At 35.4% G+C, this 19,154-nt stretch overlaps 1 protein-coding gene across 2 annotated transcripts; it reads left to right on the plus strand.

The window, feature by feature from the left end:
- Window positions 1-1,663: 1,663 nt before the first annotated feature.
- LOC144419812 (uncharacterized) lies at window positions 1,664-3,435 on the plus strand. Of its 2 annotated transcripts, XM_078109860.1 has the most exons (4): window positions 1,664-2,185; window positions 2,714-2,816; window positions 2,925-3,009; window positions 3,230-3,435. In XM_078109860.1, the coding sequence occupies exons 1-4, from the start codon at window positions 2,079-2,081 to the stop codon at window positions 3,265-3,267; spliced, it is 333 nt and encodes a 110-aa protein (XP_077965986.1). In that variant the 5' UTR covers window positions 1,664-2,078; the 3' UTR covers window positions 3,268-3,435. The 2 variants fall into 2 exon arrangements, with proteins under 2 accessions (XP_077965986.1, XP_077965985.1); XM_078109859.1 differs by lacking the exon at window positions 3,230-3,435 and having other exon boundaries at window positions 2,925-3,188.
- Window positions 3,436-19,154: the final 15,719 nt, after the last annotated feature.

The raw sequence follows: 19,154 nt of genomic DNA on the forward strand, positions 1-19,154 counted from the left end.
CTTGACTATTCAGCAGACTTATACTACTATATTCCCCGTTTAAAAAATTATTCCCCGTTTAAGATGATAGTTTAATCTTTGGTTAACTCAAGTACTAAAGCCTGCTACCTTCGATTATATCAACAAACGGAATATACCTTTCTAATTATAATATTACATTGGATTCTGCTGTTCAGCTCGAAACTCCACGGAAAATCAATATGAATACCGAAGTTCATAACCAGATTCTGGCTGCTGTTACATCCCTCCAGGCCAACCAAAAAACGCTCATGCAACGCCCAGATGAACTGTCTGCCACTGAAGACCATGGCAGCAAGTCTGAAGCTGTTAAGAAGTTCCAGCATGATGTGGCTCAAATCTCTCTTAAGATCGAGGAGATTATAAAAAGACTGGAGTTATGTGAAAAACAGCAAGATGATCAGGAACAGTACAGCCGGAGGAACTGTGTTGTTCTTCATGGCTGCAAATTGGTCCCAGAATCTGAGTACTACAAGTTTGAAGACTTTGTTGTTAACACCCTGAACAATAACTTCAATCTTGACCAGCCTATTGTTAACACGAATATTGATATAACCCATAAATTGCGATCCAAGTCCCCGAAGAACCCCATCATTATTAAATTTGTCCGAAGATCGACAAAAAATTTAATATATGGTAGGAAGAAAGATCTAAAAGGCAGCGGTTTGTCCATCACGGAGTCCTTGACCAGGAATAGGCTCAAGCTCCGCTGCCAAGGAAGCATTCGGGAAGCATAAGGTGTCGACAATGAATGGGACTATATACGCTTACTTGGACAGAAGGCGAGTTATATCTTGTTTAAATGATATCACTACTCTCTCTCGTCCCCTGTACTCCAGGGCTGCTGCTCGCCGAATGGGACCTAGCAAATAGGCACACTGTTTGCAACTTGGTCTCATTGGTATAGTGGTGGCCTTTAGCACAGTGGGATAATTTAATTTAACTCAATTTATTTTCACCCTTTTTTTCCTTATGCTAATTAGGCTAGTACTTATTTAACCATAAGTTCTGCACCTGGAAACTTTGTATTCGAGCTTTGTATTTTAGATTTTGTCTTACTTCACTATACTTTTTTTATTTTATTTTTTTATTTCTTCACTTTGCCACCACCATGAAACATAATTAAAAAAAACCTGTAGAAATTGCCACAAATCAGTCCGAACTAATCAGAAAGCTATTTTTTGCAACATTTGCTCACATTTAAAATGCACCAATATCTCTAACCAGCAGTATGAAAACCTGCAATCTGAATCTGATGATATGCCTTGGTGCTGTTTCTTTTGTGAAAAAGATTGCATACCATTCTCTATTCTCTCTGATTCTGAATTATTAGAATTATGTACTTCCCTTCATTCAGAAAAAGCTGAAGCGCAGGCACTTACTAAAATTCTTGATCCTGAATACCTAAACCAAATGTTTCTTGAGTCAGCCAATACTGACAATGATGAATTCAACAACATAAACAGTGTTTTCATGTACAACAGCTCAAATCAGTATATTTGCTCTAGTGATGTCAATGACCTCAAATTCAAGGATAGTTTTAAACTATGTGGTTTCATGACTCTTTCAATCAATATCAGATCTTTAGCCTCTTTCAAAAACTACACAAAATTTGAAGCACTAGTGAATTCACTGAATTGTAATCAGTAATCAGTAGTTTATTTTTTCACCACACATGAAATACACTAAATGCATACGGAATGTAAAAGGAAGCAAAAACGGATAATTCGAGGTGAAAGGAGTCGCGAAAACCAAAATTGGTTATCGAGCGGCGACACCTGAGCTAAAGTCTAATAAATGAATCATAAAACAATGAAAAAAGTCAAACAATAAATAAAAGAATATAAAGAAGTGAAAAATCGAGACGACCTGAATCCAAGAGACGCTCGAGACACAGAAAAGCAAAACCAAAAACGACTCCAAGCACATATGTGCGAGTAACTATGGGAACGGCAGCAGGAATGCAGTACAGTGCGATGACAGGATACCGAACCGATATCGCAGCGTTATGGAATTGATAGTTATTTAACAGATTTTAAATATATCCCGGTAGGGATATTATGCCGATAACACGGCGTAATCATAGTTATAAATGTTTGCCAAGAGTTCGAATAAGATTGCATGAAGATTGCAAGTGCTGGGGTGCAAGAAGATTGCAAGTGCTGGGGTAAGTCGAATCGTCATTAGTACATTAAAGATAAAAATTATTCTAATCTGTGAAAAACAGGTTAACTCAACAAAGTAGATGGGGGTAACAATAAATAGCGTTGTAAATTAGTAAGCATACCGCTTGGAATCGTTGAGAATATAGAATGAACACAATATGTGTATGAACAGATGGATGAAATACCCACTGCAGCACTGAGTATCAACAGTGCTATATATATACAAATTTCGAAAATGCAACAAAGCACAATAATAATAAAGTGGTAAATATGATAGCTTTTTACAAAAATATATACGAGATAGTTATTAAATTGTATTTGGTGAGAGACCAATATCAAGGATCATGAGTGTAGAACTGTTGAAAGATACTGCTAACACTATACGATTAGGCTATGAGCAAAATTGAATTACCATTGTATGACAAATGGCCATACAGTATAATATAGTGCAGAGCATGCACTATGGAAGTAGATGATAATAAAGAAGCAACTTAAAATTTACATGAAACATTCAGATTCACTTATTACAGGTACTGTCGACTCTGGGAGGTTGTGGACCTAGTCAAGTATTCTGCTGGCAGTGCCGAGGGAAAGTCAGTAAGCACATCAAACAGATGTGCTGGAGAAAGACAGGTAGGATGAAAGCATGAATTTTTTATATTTTATTTTGAAAGTAGCATATGTGGAGTCACGTAAACTTTGGGGAATGTTATTCCAAATTATTACGCCTTTGTATTTCAGGGAATTTTGAGATTTGCTCAGCGAAAAGCGAGGTACAAAAAGATTGGATTTGGTCGAAGAGCGTGTGTTGTGTTCATGCACAGAGGTAAGCGAAACAAAATAATTGTCGAACGCTGTGGGCAAGTAATTATTCTGAAATTGGTGCATAACTTTGGCAATCTCTAGAGTATAAATGTCGGATAGTTTCAACACCCTGGTTTTATGGTAAAGGGTGTTTAAGTTTGTACGAATAGACGCTCTGGAGAGAGTTCTAACAGCTTTATTCTGTAAGACCTCCAATTTGTGAATGTTGGTTTGTGCTGCAGAGCCCCATGCAGTTATAGCATATTGGATGTGGGATTGAAAAAGAGCAAAATAAATGGTTCGCAGGGTAGCATCCTGCACATAATGCCTAAGTTTTCCCAAAATCCCAACAGACCTTGACAATTTCTTGTGCATCTCGGTAATATGAGTGTTCCATTTTAAGTTACTATCTATATAGAGCCCGAGATATTTAAAGGATTGAACAACTTCCAAAGCAAGCCTCATGTAATTGCTGTAAATGAAACATGGATTGTATCTGGTACAAATGGCCATTTCAATACATTGGATGGCTATATTTTTATCATTAATAGTAGATCTCATCACCGAGGTGGTGGTGTTGGTCTCTACATTCGAAATGATTTGAAATACATTGTCCGCAAGGATATTACTATAATGTGTGAAAAGGTTTTCGAATCTATATTTATTGACATATTATTGGAAAATAAAACAATAACCTGCGGTACTATTTATAGATCACCACTAACTGATGAATTGAACAATGCTAACTTTCGGAATCTCTTGTCCCAAGTTCTCTCAAAGACGAACAAGTTGAATTATAATTATATAATGGGTGACTTCAACTATAATCTTATTGATGAGTCCAATATGAATACCAGCCTATTTGTTGATATTATGCACAACCTGGCCTATTATTCTCTGATAAACTGCCCCACCAGGATAACTTCAAGTTCTGCTACCTGTATAGACCACATCTGGACAAACGTATATGATAAAAAAGTTAATAGTGCTGTTTTAGCAGAATGTGTTTCTGATCATCTGCCAATTGTACAATGCTCTCTTCTAGAAAAGCAAATTCAGAACGGAATTGAAACGCTTTACCGCCAGTTTACTTCGTCCAACTTGAATACTTTTATGAACGAACTGAATTCTATTGATATTGATGACTTCAGCAGCATCCAGGATCCCAACACTTGCTTTGAAAATTTTTTTGAAAAATTCTCTACTGCTTACTCTCAATCTTTTCCTTACAAAAACAAACAAACAGATCAAACAAACCTAGTATGATACTGAGTTACGCAAACTCAACAAAGTCAAACAAAAACTTTATAAGAAATTAATGAACAATAAAAACATAAATGACAAGCACAAATTACAGTTCAATGAATGCAGGAACCTTTATACTCGATTGCTCTACAAAAAGAAATCAAATTATTACAAATCTAAATTTGCCTCTCACAAAGGCAACATCAAGGCAGTGTGGAAAACAATTAATGAACTTATTGGTAAAAATAAAACAGGTTCCTGTCCTTTGATTGGACTCGATTGCAGTAATACACAAATTGCAAATAAATTTAATGAACACTTTTCCCAAGTGGCACAAAGCCTGCTCGACTGTATGCCACAACCAGCTGGCTGTGACAAGAATCACAATACATATCTTGGGAAGCAAGAATCCCCATCCATGTTTTTACGGCCAACTACATCATTAGAAATAAAAAATATTATACGCGAAATGAAGCCCAAGTCAAGTTTTGGAATCGATGGTATTCCATTCAAAGTATTGAAACATGTTCCAGAACATATCATTGATATCCTGACATATATATTTAATCTTTCACTATCTAGTGGATTATTCATTGAAAGCTTCAAGACATCTAAAGTTCTTCCTCTATTTAAAAAGGGTAGTGTTTCAGATCTTGGAAATTATAGACCTATTAGTCTTTTACCATCATTTTCTAAGATTCTTGAAAAAATAATGTATAGTAGAATGTCAAACTTCTTTGAAACTAACAATGTTTTCCACTCTCATCAATTTGGTTTCCGCAAGCATCACTCCACTGCTATGGCTGCTAATGGTTTGGTACATAAACTGACCAAGGCCTTTGAAGGCAAACAACATGCAATTGGAATATTTCTTGATATTTCAAAAGCTTTCGACACCATTGACCATTCCATCCTTTTAAGTAAGCTCTATCACTATGGAATTAGAGGCGTCCCATTCAATTGGATCAGGAGCTACCTGCAAGACAGGAAACAAATTGTGCAATATGACAACTCATTCTCTACAAATATTTGTGTCATGAAGCACGGAGTTCCACAAGGATCTTTACTTGGCCCATTATTTTTTCTAGCTTACATTAATGACATGTCCAGGTGTCTGAAATCCTCTGAGTCGATCATGTTTGCTGATGACACTGACTTGATTCTTCATGGGAAAAACTTTGAAGATCTACTCACAGTTGCAAACTAAGAACTAACCAACATTCATAGCTGGATGTTGGTTAACAAATTATCTCTTAATGCTAACAAAACTAAATTTGTATTATTCCACCCAAGCAAGCATAAAAGTGTGAATTGTTCAAAACCACTACTGCTCAATGACAATGAAATTGAAAGAGTGAAAGAAATAAAATTTCTAGGAGTTATCTTTGATGAAAATCTGTCATGGAAATCACAAATGTCGCATGTTATTGGTAAAACAAAAAGGAACTTGGCTGTTGCTGCCAAAGTATCCCAGTGCGTTAATCAATCAGCTTTACTAGCAATGTTTCAATCTCTACTACTAAGTCATATCCAATATTGTAGCTCAGTCTGGCTCATGGTAATAAAACACTTGTCTCGAAATTGCAAAGCATTTGTAATAATTTTTTAAGAATTGTCTTTAGGAAAAGTAAACGTGAAAGCGTAAATCATTTCTATAAATCGGTAAATATACTCAACGTTGAAGACATAATGAAATTTGAAGTATTATCATTAGTTTATGATTTTCATGACAATTCATTGTCAAACTGCTTTGACGACATACTAACCAAAACCACTTCCAATCGAAGAAGTAATTCCAATTTATTTATTCCGTTTATGAGTAAATCTGTGAGCCAGCATGCCCTATGCTATAATGGACCTATGAATTTGAAGTCATTAAAATCCAAAAAATCATTTCAGAAACAAGTTAAGTCGTACTTGGTATCCAAATACTAAAAGTTATTTTCCCATAACCACACTGATATATATACTCTTTCGTATGTAATTAGCTACAACGTTTTGATAGCTCGGACACAAAAAATATTGAACCTTCATGAATGACCATGATAGAAAGTTGGGACGCACTTCACTTGCACATACTCATTTTCATGAAAATATTAAACAACTATAATATTGCTATTGCCCATACAGCTGCTGATTGCTGTTGAGCCGGCAGTTAATCTCTCTCCACCTGTGGTGTGTCGGGTTCTGTAGCTTGCACAGCAAATTATTTTATTTATTTATTTTTCAAATGGCTGTTTACACTCTGACATCTGCATGCGCATGTTCCCTTTTTGCTTAATGTTGGATTTTTGACATTACACATGAATGGTCTTTGTTTCTATATGGGTGGTGTGATACCTTATGAGGGTTGTAGACCGTATAGTTCAGCTCCTGTACCTATTATTGTAATTAGGCGACCAGTGGAGATATATTGGATTCTCCCCTTCGTTTTAATTTGTTGTGGTATTCTATGATTTGTTTTGTGTGTATGCAAAATTTTATCCTAGGTTGAGGTTCTGCTGTGAAGTTAATGTGAAGGCCAACATACGAATGGTCAGTGTGGTTTGAGAGTTTCTGCATGGTTTGCGAGGAATTCACCCGGTGTCCCAGCCATATTTCAACTCTGGTCTTTGAACTAGCGTTTTAAAGATAGATAACTAATAATCAATATCTACTCGAAATAATAATTAATTCTAAACAAAAGTGTAGGGTAGTGCTGTTTCCAAATATGTAACCCTTGAATATCCTACTCGCAGATTTATTTTCCTTTTTTTCAGGTCGTTCCGTGATGATCAATACAATGGCTAGTTTATTGAATATAAATGGTGTCTACAACAACAAAATTCGCAGGCTGATGTCTCATCCACGATAAACTTGAATTGACATCTATTACGCCACAATAATTAAATGAAGAAATGATCCTGTAAAATAACAATACTAATTCCTTTATTCCTAATTCCTTTATCCTTGCAGAAGTCAATATCTAAGAATGAAAAAAAAACTTATAACCTTAACAACCAACATATTCCTATACCCTGTCTTTCTACCTTAATTAATTATAATTACTCATACTTATAAAGTTACTGATAGATTTAAATACTTATTACAATCTGGACTATAATTTGGCAATAATAGGCTCTAGTTTGGGCAATGAAGTGGTCTAGCCCACCTCTTCATGCACCCAATTCTGGCAACTTTGGTTGGGCATTTTGGCATTTGACTCCATCTATAATCAGCTTGACAATATATTTTTTTTAAAAAGTTTATCTTTACTGTTCACTCCCATTTATAAAATTGATCAATTTGGCAGTGGCAAGCATCATAAATTAATAATATGGTGTGGCAAATAATTTTTATTTATTTATCAACTACCAGTATGTAATTTTTCATGTTCCCTTTACTTAATAACTTCTATATGGTTGTGTGTGTGGGTGCGTGTGAGCGTGTGAGCGTGTGTGAAATATTTCAATTATTTTAGGTGAGTGAACACGTACCAAATCTTCTTGGCAAAACCTTCCATCTTATATACATTCTGTACGTTTTAAACCTTATCTAAGGTTTCGTTCGCTGTCCTGATTTCATAATCAGTTTTTATGTATTTATTTTTACCATTCATTTTATTGTTTTGCTGATTATGGAGTCGAAATAAACTTATTAATATTATATTATTATTATATAGGCCACAGCATATTTGGAAATAGAAATTAATGTCTGTTTCTGACATGCACGGTTGTGTGAAAGAGAAGAAAATAATCAATTTTACTAATGTCGGTTGGTCTAAATCTGAATTCATAGAGTCTAAAAGAACCTGGGAAGCAATGATAAGGTATGCCGGAGTGGAAAAAAAACGACGGGAAATTGCAAAAACTAAAATGCGGGAATGACGGAAACTACGGGAAATTCCACTAAAAAGCGGGAAATTTCACAAAAAGCGGGAATGACGGGAAATCGCTTTAAGGTACGGGAAATATTCATATTGGGGTATGTTTAGGGGAAATTGTTCTAGAAAGCGAAAGCAACGGTAAATATACGCTTGGGGGGGGTATGTACGTGAAAATTTATCTAAAATGCGGAAACGACGGCAAATCGCGTTAAATTACGGGAAATACTCATTTCAGAGTATGTTTAGAAGAAATTGCACTAGAAAACGGAAGCAACGGGAAATATACGCTTGGGTTGTGTGGATACGGAAATTTCACTAAGAAGCGGAAAATTTCACAAAGAGTGGGAGCGACGGGAAATTGCTCTAAGATACGGACAATATGTATTTTAGTACAATTACCCCGTACATGTCCACTCAAGTATAAACGGCACTTCGGAAGTATGTGCAACAAGATGACGCACAACCTGAACCCTTATCTGGTATACATACTATGTTCAGGTTGTGCACCATCTTGTTGCACATACTTCGGGAGCACCGTATAAACTTGCCGTCGCTTTCGCTATTCAGTGCATATTTAGCCCACACATACTCTAAAATACATATTTCCCATACCCTAAAGCAAATTCCCGTCTTTGTGAAATTTCCCGTAGTTCCCGCAATTTGAAATTGGCTATTTCCCGTCGTTGGTTGGCCATCAATTCCGCACCTATCAAACACCAATATGACGGCGGAAGAGAGATTCATAATAAACCAACGTTTAGTTCCTTATTTCGCATATTTCGGAACTTTTCATTCCTATTCATAAAAGCTTCGATATTGTTTAATCAATGAATTCTTAGTGAGTGTTATGCGCTCAGTGTTATTGCAGTCATTTGTTCACAAAATAAAGTCTGGCGATAATTTAGGTTATTTGATAACATAAGTCATAACCCATTTTTTGCACTAAATCAATTCTGCCACGATAGAGGCAAAAGTAAATAGTCAAAATTTCATTGCCAAAGTGAGCAGAAACTCCAAAGATGAGAAATGCGCTTTCAACAATCAGCCATTAGTAGATAATATTTTTCAAGTTTTCGACTCGGCTCGAGCCACTATTTACCACAGACTTGAGTCACACCAACAAAATGATTTGAACCTAAACTCAACTGAGCACAAATGAGGATTATCTCAGAGACTCGAATAGACTCAAGACTTAGACCACTTCTCTTATACCTCGGCGTCTGAGTTATCCTATCTAATTTAATATTACACTCTGGATGAAATGGTCGACATAAAGCTCGGATCTTTTAACTTGCGATCCGATAATAATAAGACCAAAGCGATAAACACTACTAGTGTACTGAACCACAAACTCCGCCAGCTATCTATCTACCAAGAAAAATCGTAAGCATGAAAATACTCTCACGGTTACACAAATTGGCTCAACTGAGATCTATCCGAGCCTTTTTCTGGTAAAACGTCAGTGAAATCAATCTCTGGACAATGATTTAGTGCAGTGATTTTCAACATTTTTCTCAAGCGAACCAAATTTTTTAAACAATAAATTTTGTAGAATCTCGCAACTCAAGGATATGCTCAAATACGAAATGACATGTGGTACTTTTAAAACCACGAAATTGAACGAATAAAATGAAATAATATGGGAAATTGATATTTCCCACGTATTACTACTGAGCCACTCTTCAATAGCAGATATAAAATAAAATAATTTACTGGAAAATAAAATTAGTAACTTGCTGAAAAAACAAGCGACCCGAGAAAATTTTTAAGCGATTGGGTCGCGACTCATAGGTTGAGAAACACTGATCCAGTGTTTAGTATATTTGAATCCCCCGTAGACACCCTACTCAGAATAAACTCTCAAAATAAAGTGTGTATGGAACGCCGAACTGTAAGTATTCCGGTACTTCAAATAAAAAAGATGATGATGTAACGCATTTCTCAGGGCTGCGTTCCGAAATATCGCATGCACAAAGCAGATGTTTCGTTAAAACTTGACCTAAAGTAAAAAAACGTAACGTAATAATCGCTTAATCTCACAGCGCTACGACCAGAGACAATGCTACGACTGTCTGTACTTAACAGCATCACCCTAAAATTATAATAAAACTTTTGAACACTAATCCTGTCATCTGCTTCAAGTTGGTGTATAAACGACAAAAAAAAATAGTAAAATTATTTAAAAACAGGAATATTGAGCTCTATCAAGTCCTAGAATACTGTTTTTCGCATTAAAATAAATTATCTAATAAAACCAACCAAGGAGAGAATAGTACCAGGGTCAATTCGTTATCGCAAGCTGACGAACGGTATCCACCGTTTTAATACTAGTTTTATAACGTTATTTGAGAATTATTTTACTTGATTTTGCGGGCCAAAATTCTCCATTTAGCCATTTTATTAACGCTGCAACTACACTAACAATGTAGCAATCCAAATGAAACAAAGTTCAGCGTTACTGACCTGAAGTGAGGCAGCTGTGATGATTTGTTCCCGTCTTTATCAGTATATTTTCCGCTCACTCGAGATAGCAAACAACGCAATATGGTTACTTGTGGTTTGAAAAGGGAGTATCAACAATATTAAATTCGATTCTCGTTATCATTACAGACAAATTTCCAATAAATCGCCACGTATCAGTCATCACGAAAACTAATATTAGCTGAGAGACTACGTTGACTTCATTTTAATGGCTCCAAAAATATGCTTATGACGTCACTATCCCTATAGAAAAGGGATATTTGACCTAACAAATCCCATTGACCCCTAGCGATTTGTTATTTTTTCCGCATCATTAAAATCCTCCCATGCCCTCGATTTCACCAAACAAAATAAAGCAATGAACTTTTTTTTATATATTAGACATTGACATTCAATATTTTATTTAAAACCTTTTCTTTTTAGTATGTGTCAACAAATCATTCATTGCCAGGAAAGCATACGAACAGAAGAGCCGGAATCAAGCTTTTGATCTTTCTCTATCGGTTGTCTTACCAGGAATGTATCGCAGTAAGTGTCATTGCATTTCTTTGCCCACTCGCTCACTAGGTTCCGAACCTAAAATGGTTTTGCGCACGATTTACCACCTGGTTGTGAATCTTGAAAAGTACTTGCTTAGACCTCGATTAATATGTACGTTCATTTTTCGGTAGAGGTATGTGAACCAAGATTGTTGACACAGGAACGTAGTATGTGTACCAGGTTAGGCCATAATTTCAGGTACAAATACTACGTGAGGCATCTTGGTTCACATATTCCGGGAGTACCCATTTTTATACATACACAATAGTTTGGATTCAATGGGTCATTTGTGCCGACATCTATGTCTCGGGGTAAAAAAGCGCAATCCAATACAATACTATCTTAGTATTCGAACCATGACACGTACAAGCAGCCACAATCCAGAATGTTAAATGCCCTATACAACCCGTGTTGAGTATATTTCACGACTTGTAGGATTACTGACGAATTTCTGAATTGCTTGCTATTTCCATTTGAGTCCGGGTAACAAGAAGGTATATTTTCATGAAGTTCCCAATACCATCTTGTGCACATCACTGTCTACTTTTATCCCCCAAAATGCTGTTTTTGGCTTTTATGAAGGGCTACAACTTCTACATTTATGTGAATGCCATCTTTTTCATATAGTGTGTCGTTTTTATCCTACTACTTAATGTACTTTTTCTTTTCTTACTACTTTTCTACTTAATGGACCTTTCCCCGACCTTTGACCCCCGAAAAATTCTTCCTATACTTTACCATTGCAAAATTTTCGGGGCTTATTGGACACGTTTAGGGGCCATAACGATCGTTTCAATATTATGCTGTTGTTGTTGTTGTTGTTCTTTGACACGTTTTTAAAAAGTCGCTTTTCTCTTCGAATACTGGACCAATTGCTTTGAAATTTTCAGTGGTTAAAGATTAATTTTTTCGCTAGAAGGCTATTACTTTTATTTATTTCAAAATTTTGCGTGAATTCTATGAAATTTGATATTTCGTTTAAAATTTTGCTGTGTTATTTTTTATCCATGGGAACACGGATTTTAGTCAGTGTCGTGACTGGCTGTATGTTTTGATTCTGCAAAATTCTTGCTACTGGAAATTCAGAACTTTTTTGAGGGTACCGGTAGCGTCAAAGGTACCGGTAAGGACTGATTCGCTCTGGTCTAACGTGTCCATATATTTGTGCGTAGCTCTCTTGTTTTACGAGTGCTTTTGCGAGTTGGTGCCTGTAAAATGGGGTATGTGTTTCAAACCATCATTATGATTCATCGCATACAACAATCTGATTTTTAAAAGTATCGGTGAAGAATTTTAGCCTAGTCTATCCAATGACATTAAACAACATGATAGGCAACTCTGACGTCACTCCATAAGACTACAGGCGAAAGATTGTATTTCATGATACGCTCCAATGCACATATTTCTCGTCGTCTTTCGCGTCCGTTTTCCGCTCGCTTTTGCTACTCGGCGTCTTTTTTACGTGTAGTACCTGCATTTTTGCACCTGTAACGAAACAAAATAATCTCTATATCTAAGAAGTTTTGCTCACTTGGAAAGCTGGAATGGCGGGCAAGCTGTAAAGAGCAATTCTGGACATCATAGACGTTTTTTTTATCAGAGAAGATTACAAACGCGATAGCGGAAAGATTTGTGTGGAACATTTTGCAGATAATGACAAAGTTCAAAGTTAGTAATTTTGATGTTTGCGCTTAATCATTGAAATTTCATTTAAAGAGGGTGTCATACAAAACTGTGCTGTGATACAATTCCATAACACAAAGTTTGTACCTATCGAACTTGCTTTTGTAGGTGAATTTATTAGACATATTACATATTCAGTTAATCGTAGGTAACACTGCTGGTACATAATGCATCGTAGATAGGTTTGTTTAAATTTAGGAATTTAGCTCATAGCCCACTAATTAATATTATCTTCTATGCAGGAGGTTGCAGGGCGGCTGAATTCAACTTGCAGCCTTACCGATCACCTGACGATGCTCATTTAGTTTGGCTCGAGCAAGTCTTCTTGAAATGCTTGTGTGGATGGAAAGTGGAAACTACCTATATTTTTTGCCTTCCTTCGATTTTAGACAAATTTATTCTGAGGGATTTCGCATATAATTCTCATTGATTGTTGGCTGTTTATAATTCCTATTGATTGTGAATTCTGATTATAACAAAGAGTTAAAAAATTTTTTACCTAATTTACTGGCACCTTTTCTTGTCAATACTCCAAGCTGAGGTAATAAACAAGACAATACATTTATGTCATCTGGAAGCAAAATATGCACACTAATTAATAGTTTGGCACATTGAGATAATACAACATGACAGAAAATACAAGTTAAAGATATGTATGACCATTACATGGTAATTAAAATTATAAAAAATTAATAGGGGCTGTGGAGTATGAAAAGTTCAAGACAAAGAAAAGAACAAATGTTCATAGCTCATGAACTCTCAATTTTGCCTCCATTGCTTTGTGTAGGCCAATATATTTCGAGTGGCTGAATTGGTTTACCTTTATGATAGCAACGATTTTGTATTTAATATAGCGAGATTATTTCAATTTAATTGAAGTGATATTATTTCCCAAAGCAATGCTTGAATCGTCTAGAATAGATCAGTGGTGTCAAACTAATGGGTTTTCGAGAGCCGCATTGCATTTTGGAAATTGTAAAAAGGGCCGCAAACAGTTTTTGATAATGTATACTTGAAAGATATTTTTAAGATAGTTTTAGTTTGTGACATATATTGTGATGCAACTAAACAGTTGGATTAAGTTTTATTATTTTCTTCAATTTCAAATGCAATTACATATTAATATTTGCATTCCACTATTATTGCAACATTTGCAAGTTACTGTATTTATTATAAAAAATCATAAAATTCTATGTACAACCATCAAAATCATTTTTGAACAAGCTTTGGATAAGGAAAGAATAATACATACACTAAAAATAACTTAATCTAAATATATGAACTTAAAATTAACAAAAATACTACAGTATAAACTCAACGTTTTAATAATTACATTTGTCCTGACGTTTGGCATCTTTTTTTTTTGTGTCACCATCATACTAAGGCCAGGCTGAAATGATTTTATAGTACCAACTCTAACTAACGAGGCCACATGATCATGGGTTAATCTGGATCTTTGCGAATGTTTAATTAATTCCAGTAATGCAAAAAAGTTACTTTTATCATTTCATGTATAGATCAGTAAAAAAACAAATGACAGATTTTTTCGACAAGACAATTCGCACCACATTGCGTGGCATAGGATTGCTTGAATTATTATTGATATTGATTTTTAGTAACCAAGTCGTTGTATAATTATATTAATATACAAACACATGGAAATTTTCTGTTCGAAGTTGGTCTTCGAATTTGTCATATTGACCTCTGAGCTTATTGTGTTTTTTCATTGTATTGATGGAAATATGACAAATTAAACAATGTGCTTCAAAATTTTGTGGAAAGCAGAAATATTTCAACTCCCATTTTCTTCGAAAATGCCACCTTCTTCATGTACTTTGCGTTTAATTTAATCACTCAAGTGTTTTATTCAAGTATTCTTTTGCTAGCTTGATGTGTATTCTTAATTGGGTCAAAATGTGGACAAAAAAAAATTAATATTCCAAAACTACTTTCAGTAAACTGTTTTCTGTGTGGATAATCAATCTCACTTTAAAAGGTTTGAAAAATCTATTACATTTAGATAAAAAAAAAACTTCCAAAATACTATTACAAATATTGTTAAGCGTTCGAGGGCCGCGAGTTTGAGATCCCTGGTCTAGATTGAAGTTAATGTAAATATATGATAGTATTTTATCATGAATGATGATTATACCCCTTCCGTAATTTCTTCTATAGTACTACCAAAAGTTGATGAACCAAATATAACACAGGTGCAGTGCGTTACCCGTAATCCTCATTTTCTAAAGCTGTTTTAAGTATGTCTGGCGTGTTTTGTGCCTTTTTACAAATAAGACCGCTTATGCAATCTTACGCTTTAGAATTTTTAGTTCTTTTCCCCAAGCCCTGCAGGATGTGGGGGCCATACACAACTCTACCGGAGGGTCAAATGTCTTTGCATGCCTCCATAGGTTGTTTTTCTGTTGCAAACATTTATGGAGTACTCTAATTATATTTCTTGGAATCACACTGTCACTGATATGTCGCCAGACTTCTGATATCTCCCCTTCTGCTATAGTTGTCCTGTGAATAAATAATAGGAAATTAAGATTAGGCGAATAGTTGAAAGTTTTGCTTTATGTCGGCTTAATTTCTTGATTGATATACTTACTATTTCTGCTATTGCCTCCTGTGCTGCAGGAGTCTCACAATGCTTAGACAGGTTTGTCCACAACTTTCACATCTGAAGAAAGAGAGGAGATTTATTAATTTTCGTTAAGAATAAATAAAGCAGTCTATATGATTTAGAATGGAAAAGCTAATAAATCCAATATCTCATATTTTACTGAATTTGGTATATAAACCAACTATTAAAAGGCTTTAGTCAGGAAATTACAAGCATTCGCGGCTCCAAATACTTGAGAGATCAGACTATACAAGATAGACCGGTATGAGTGAAATGTTAGGTGAACTTGTTAACACTTTGATTCAATACGCAAATATAAGTGAATGCGCAATAGTATGTTACAATGAGCAGCAATCAACAATGAGTAAATATCCTCACCGAATAAAAAAATCTAACTGGAGGTGCATGAACTTTTTGAAACCAGGCATAAGGGGTAAGTAAATATGTAATTTGGCAAATGGGCAACTACGTACCGTACTGAATTAATAACTTCGTAGTATTTGACAAAGGCTGGCATTCCCACATGTACTTAACAGTGCGATGCCCGGGTGTGATATACCACAATAGTATTTACCTTACCTTTTTCCGATTTCTTTTTACCTTAACTTTCCAAAATATCATTAAAATAGACAACGACTGTCGAAGCAGGCACGAACACCATTCGTGCTACGCCTTGAATACAGCACACATCCGCTCGTTTTCGTCTCGTCAAGTATGTGCATTGGAGCGTGCTATCGAATACGATCTTCGGACAAAAATGCCGGAGTTGCGCATCATGTTGTTTAATGTCATTGGTCTATCACAGCTATTTCTTCACTATTTTTTTATTACCTCAATTAAATTTAAACTCCTAAGAAGACAGAATGATCATTGAATTATCTGATTTATATTTAAGTTTCCGAAACACAACTGAAAACTAACGAATAGAGTTCAAAAACGCGAAAACGAGGTAATGTTTACGACCACGCTTGAAAATCTGTCTGAGTGAAAACAGTGTCTGAGCGGATGCGAAAAGGGAGCTTTGTTACGTCACTTTCGTTTCAATACATATATTATTCGCCATTAGAGGCGCTAGTGGTACATACCTTCACCTATTTTACTTATTGTGACTTCATAAAAAAATAAAATAAACAAATAGTGACTTTATGATACCCTTGCACGCTTTCGCAAAGCGTGACGTCACTGACGCTTTGAAGACCTTGATTCGACCTTCCAAAATTCTGGGCTCGTGGTGCAAGGTTTTATTTGTCATTTTGATATTTAGAATTAATACCAATAAGAACATTTTGCCATACTGTTCCAAACCAACTGTCAAGTGTTTTGTAAGTTGAAAGCGGCACCGGCAAGTACGATACGTATTTCAGTTTATTGTTTTTGTATTAGGGAGTACCGGTACCGGTATTTCATTTGAGTGTTTTGCAAATGCCTGCTTTTGTAATTAGGCATAACTGTTATTTCAATGAGTTGGATCTGTGTGGGTTTATTTGAGATCAGTTCTAATTTGCGTAATTTTGCTAAGTTATTGATTTCAATTGTCGACATGTTTCTTGTCGACACATTAACTATTGTAAATATTGTTCGTTTGTTTTGTTTTGTTCGTTTCCACACGCGTGAACTTTGTTTTCTATTTGGGTGGTGTGATTCTTTGTGAGGGTTGTAGACAGTAGAATTAAACTCCTGTACCTAATATTGTAATTAGGTGACCAGTCGAGGTATATTTGGATTCTCCCCTATTGTTATTGTTTCTGAGATTACTAATTAATATTGAACAAGCAGTTGAGCTCTCTCCATCTGTTTTGCATTCTAGTTGGCCATTTATTTTGTTCTATAGCATAAGATTTTCCTTAATATGGCTGTTCACATTCTGATATCTGCATGCGCATGTTTCTTTTTTTTCAATGTCGGGTTTCTGATATTCCACATGCGTGAACTTGGTTTTCTGTTTGGGTGGTGTGATTCTTTGTGAGGGTTGTAGACGGTATAATTTAACTCCTGTACCTAATATTGTAATTAGGTGACCAGTCGAGGTATATTTGGATTCTCCCCTACATTTTAACTTGCTGTAGTACTATATGCTGTGTCCTGCGTGTGAACAAAGTTTTTATCCTTGGTCGAATTTATGCTGTGTATAGCATGCAAATGTGTAAGGGTTAGTGTGATGTTAATGACTAATGAAGATAATGGCATACATGTGTGTGGTTTGACCGACATCGAAAGGTTTTTGCATGGTTTGTGAACAATTTCTCTTGTGTCCCAACCACAATCTCTTCTTACTCAGGTCTTTCAACTAGCAGTCAAATGATATTTAATTAATATTAATCAATATTTACACAATTCAACAACTTCCACTCAAAGGTGTAGGGTAGTTTTCTATTGATTCCTTATTTGCAATCATTGAATATTGTACTCGCAGATATATTTTTCGTTTTTCAGGAGTCATGATGATCAATTTGAATGCTATCTATGTCAACATGAAAGGTGTATACATCAACAAAACTTGCAGACTGATGAATCATCCGTGATGAATTTGAACTGACCGCAGGGATCAACAACCTCAATTAAAGTTACTTGCCTATAATCCATGACCCTAGAAACCTTATTTGAACCTTAAACACCATATATATTCCCTTAACCAATTTTCCTACCTCTGTATCATACCGCCCTAATTAATTTTAATTATGATTACCGGTACTGTTATTGATTAATAGTATTTAAAATAATTTGGACGTTATTTGGCTTGTTGTGGCTTCTATTTGATGAGTGAAGCAGGTCTAGCCCACCTCTTCATACATCCAACTTGGCAATTCTGATTGGACAATTTGGCATTAGGTGACTCCAATTATAATCAGCTTGACGATATACTTTGAGGAATACTTTTCTATCCACAATACATTACTCTTGTTGACTAATTCGGTATCCAATTTGGCAATCCTCATAAAATTATTAATTTGGTGTGGCAAAAGAATTTATTCATTTTTTATTTGTTTGTATATTTTCCTTCCTTTTTACTTTCAAGTCTCGCTTTTTTCGCTTCCGACAGTATCATGTCTCGATGATTGTGTGTGTGTGTGCGTGCCTTAATTAGTTTTTTTTTTTTTACCTTTGGGTGAGCGAACACGTACTACTTCTTTTATCAATACCTTTCCATCTAAAATCTGTACGTTTCAAACCTTACTCTAGGTTTTGTTCGCTTTCCCGATTCTATAATCAGTTACTTTTGTTTTTATCTATTTTTTTATCGTCTATTGCTGATTATGGAGTCGAAATAAACTTATACTTATTATACTTTGTTTAGAAAAATGTGCTGTCGTCCCTTCGCTCGTTCGTACACCCGTACTCTCCTGACGTACCGACGGTACCCTATACCGGTACCGTATTCGTTGTACACATAATAACTGACGACACCAACAACTTGTACGCATCTTTTATCAATACCTTTCCATCTAAAATCTGTACGTTTCAAACCTTACTCTAGGTTTTGTTCGCTTTCCCGATTCTATAATCAGTTACTTTTACATTTGTTTTTATCTATTTTTTTATCGTCTATTGCTGATTATGGAGTCGAAATAAACTTATACTTTTTGCATTAGAGTGATGAAAATCAGCTTACTATAACAGATCGACCATCTAAGAAATATCCCGGCTGTGGGCGCTAAACAGCCACTCCAAATTTGGCGCCTACAGCGCGGAATGAAAGTTTGCTAGGGATGGCTGAATATTTTTTAAAAGT

This window comes from Styela clava, chromosome 2, assembly GCF_964204865.1.
Source record: "Styela clava chromosome 2, kaStyClav1.hap1.2, whole genome shotgun sequence".
NCBI lineage: Eukaryota > Metazoa > Chordata > Ascidiacea > Stolidobranchia > Styelidae > Styela > Styela clava.

Bases quoted from the DNA above. Each gene is read 5' to 3' on its own strand.
- LOC144419812 (XM_078109859.1), top strand. From the start codon at position 2,079: ATGCCGATAACACGGCGTAATCATAGTTATAAATGTTTGCCAAGAGTT. The intron at 2,186-2,713 runs GTAAGTCGAATC...CACTTATTACAG, and splicing joins AGAAGATTGCAAGTGCTGGG to GTACTGTCGACTCTGGGAGG. The intron at 2,817-2,924 runs GTAGGATGAAAG...TTTGTATTTCAG, and splicing joins GATGTGCTGGAGAAAGACAG to GGAATTTTGAGATTTGCTCA.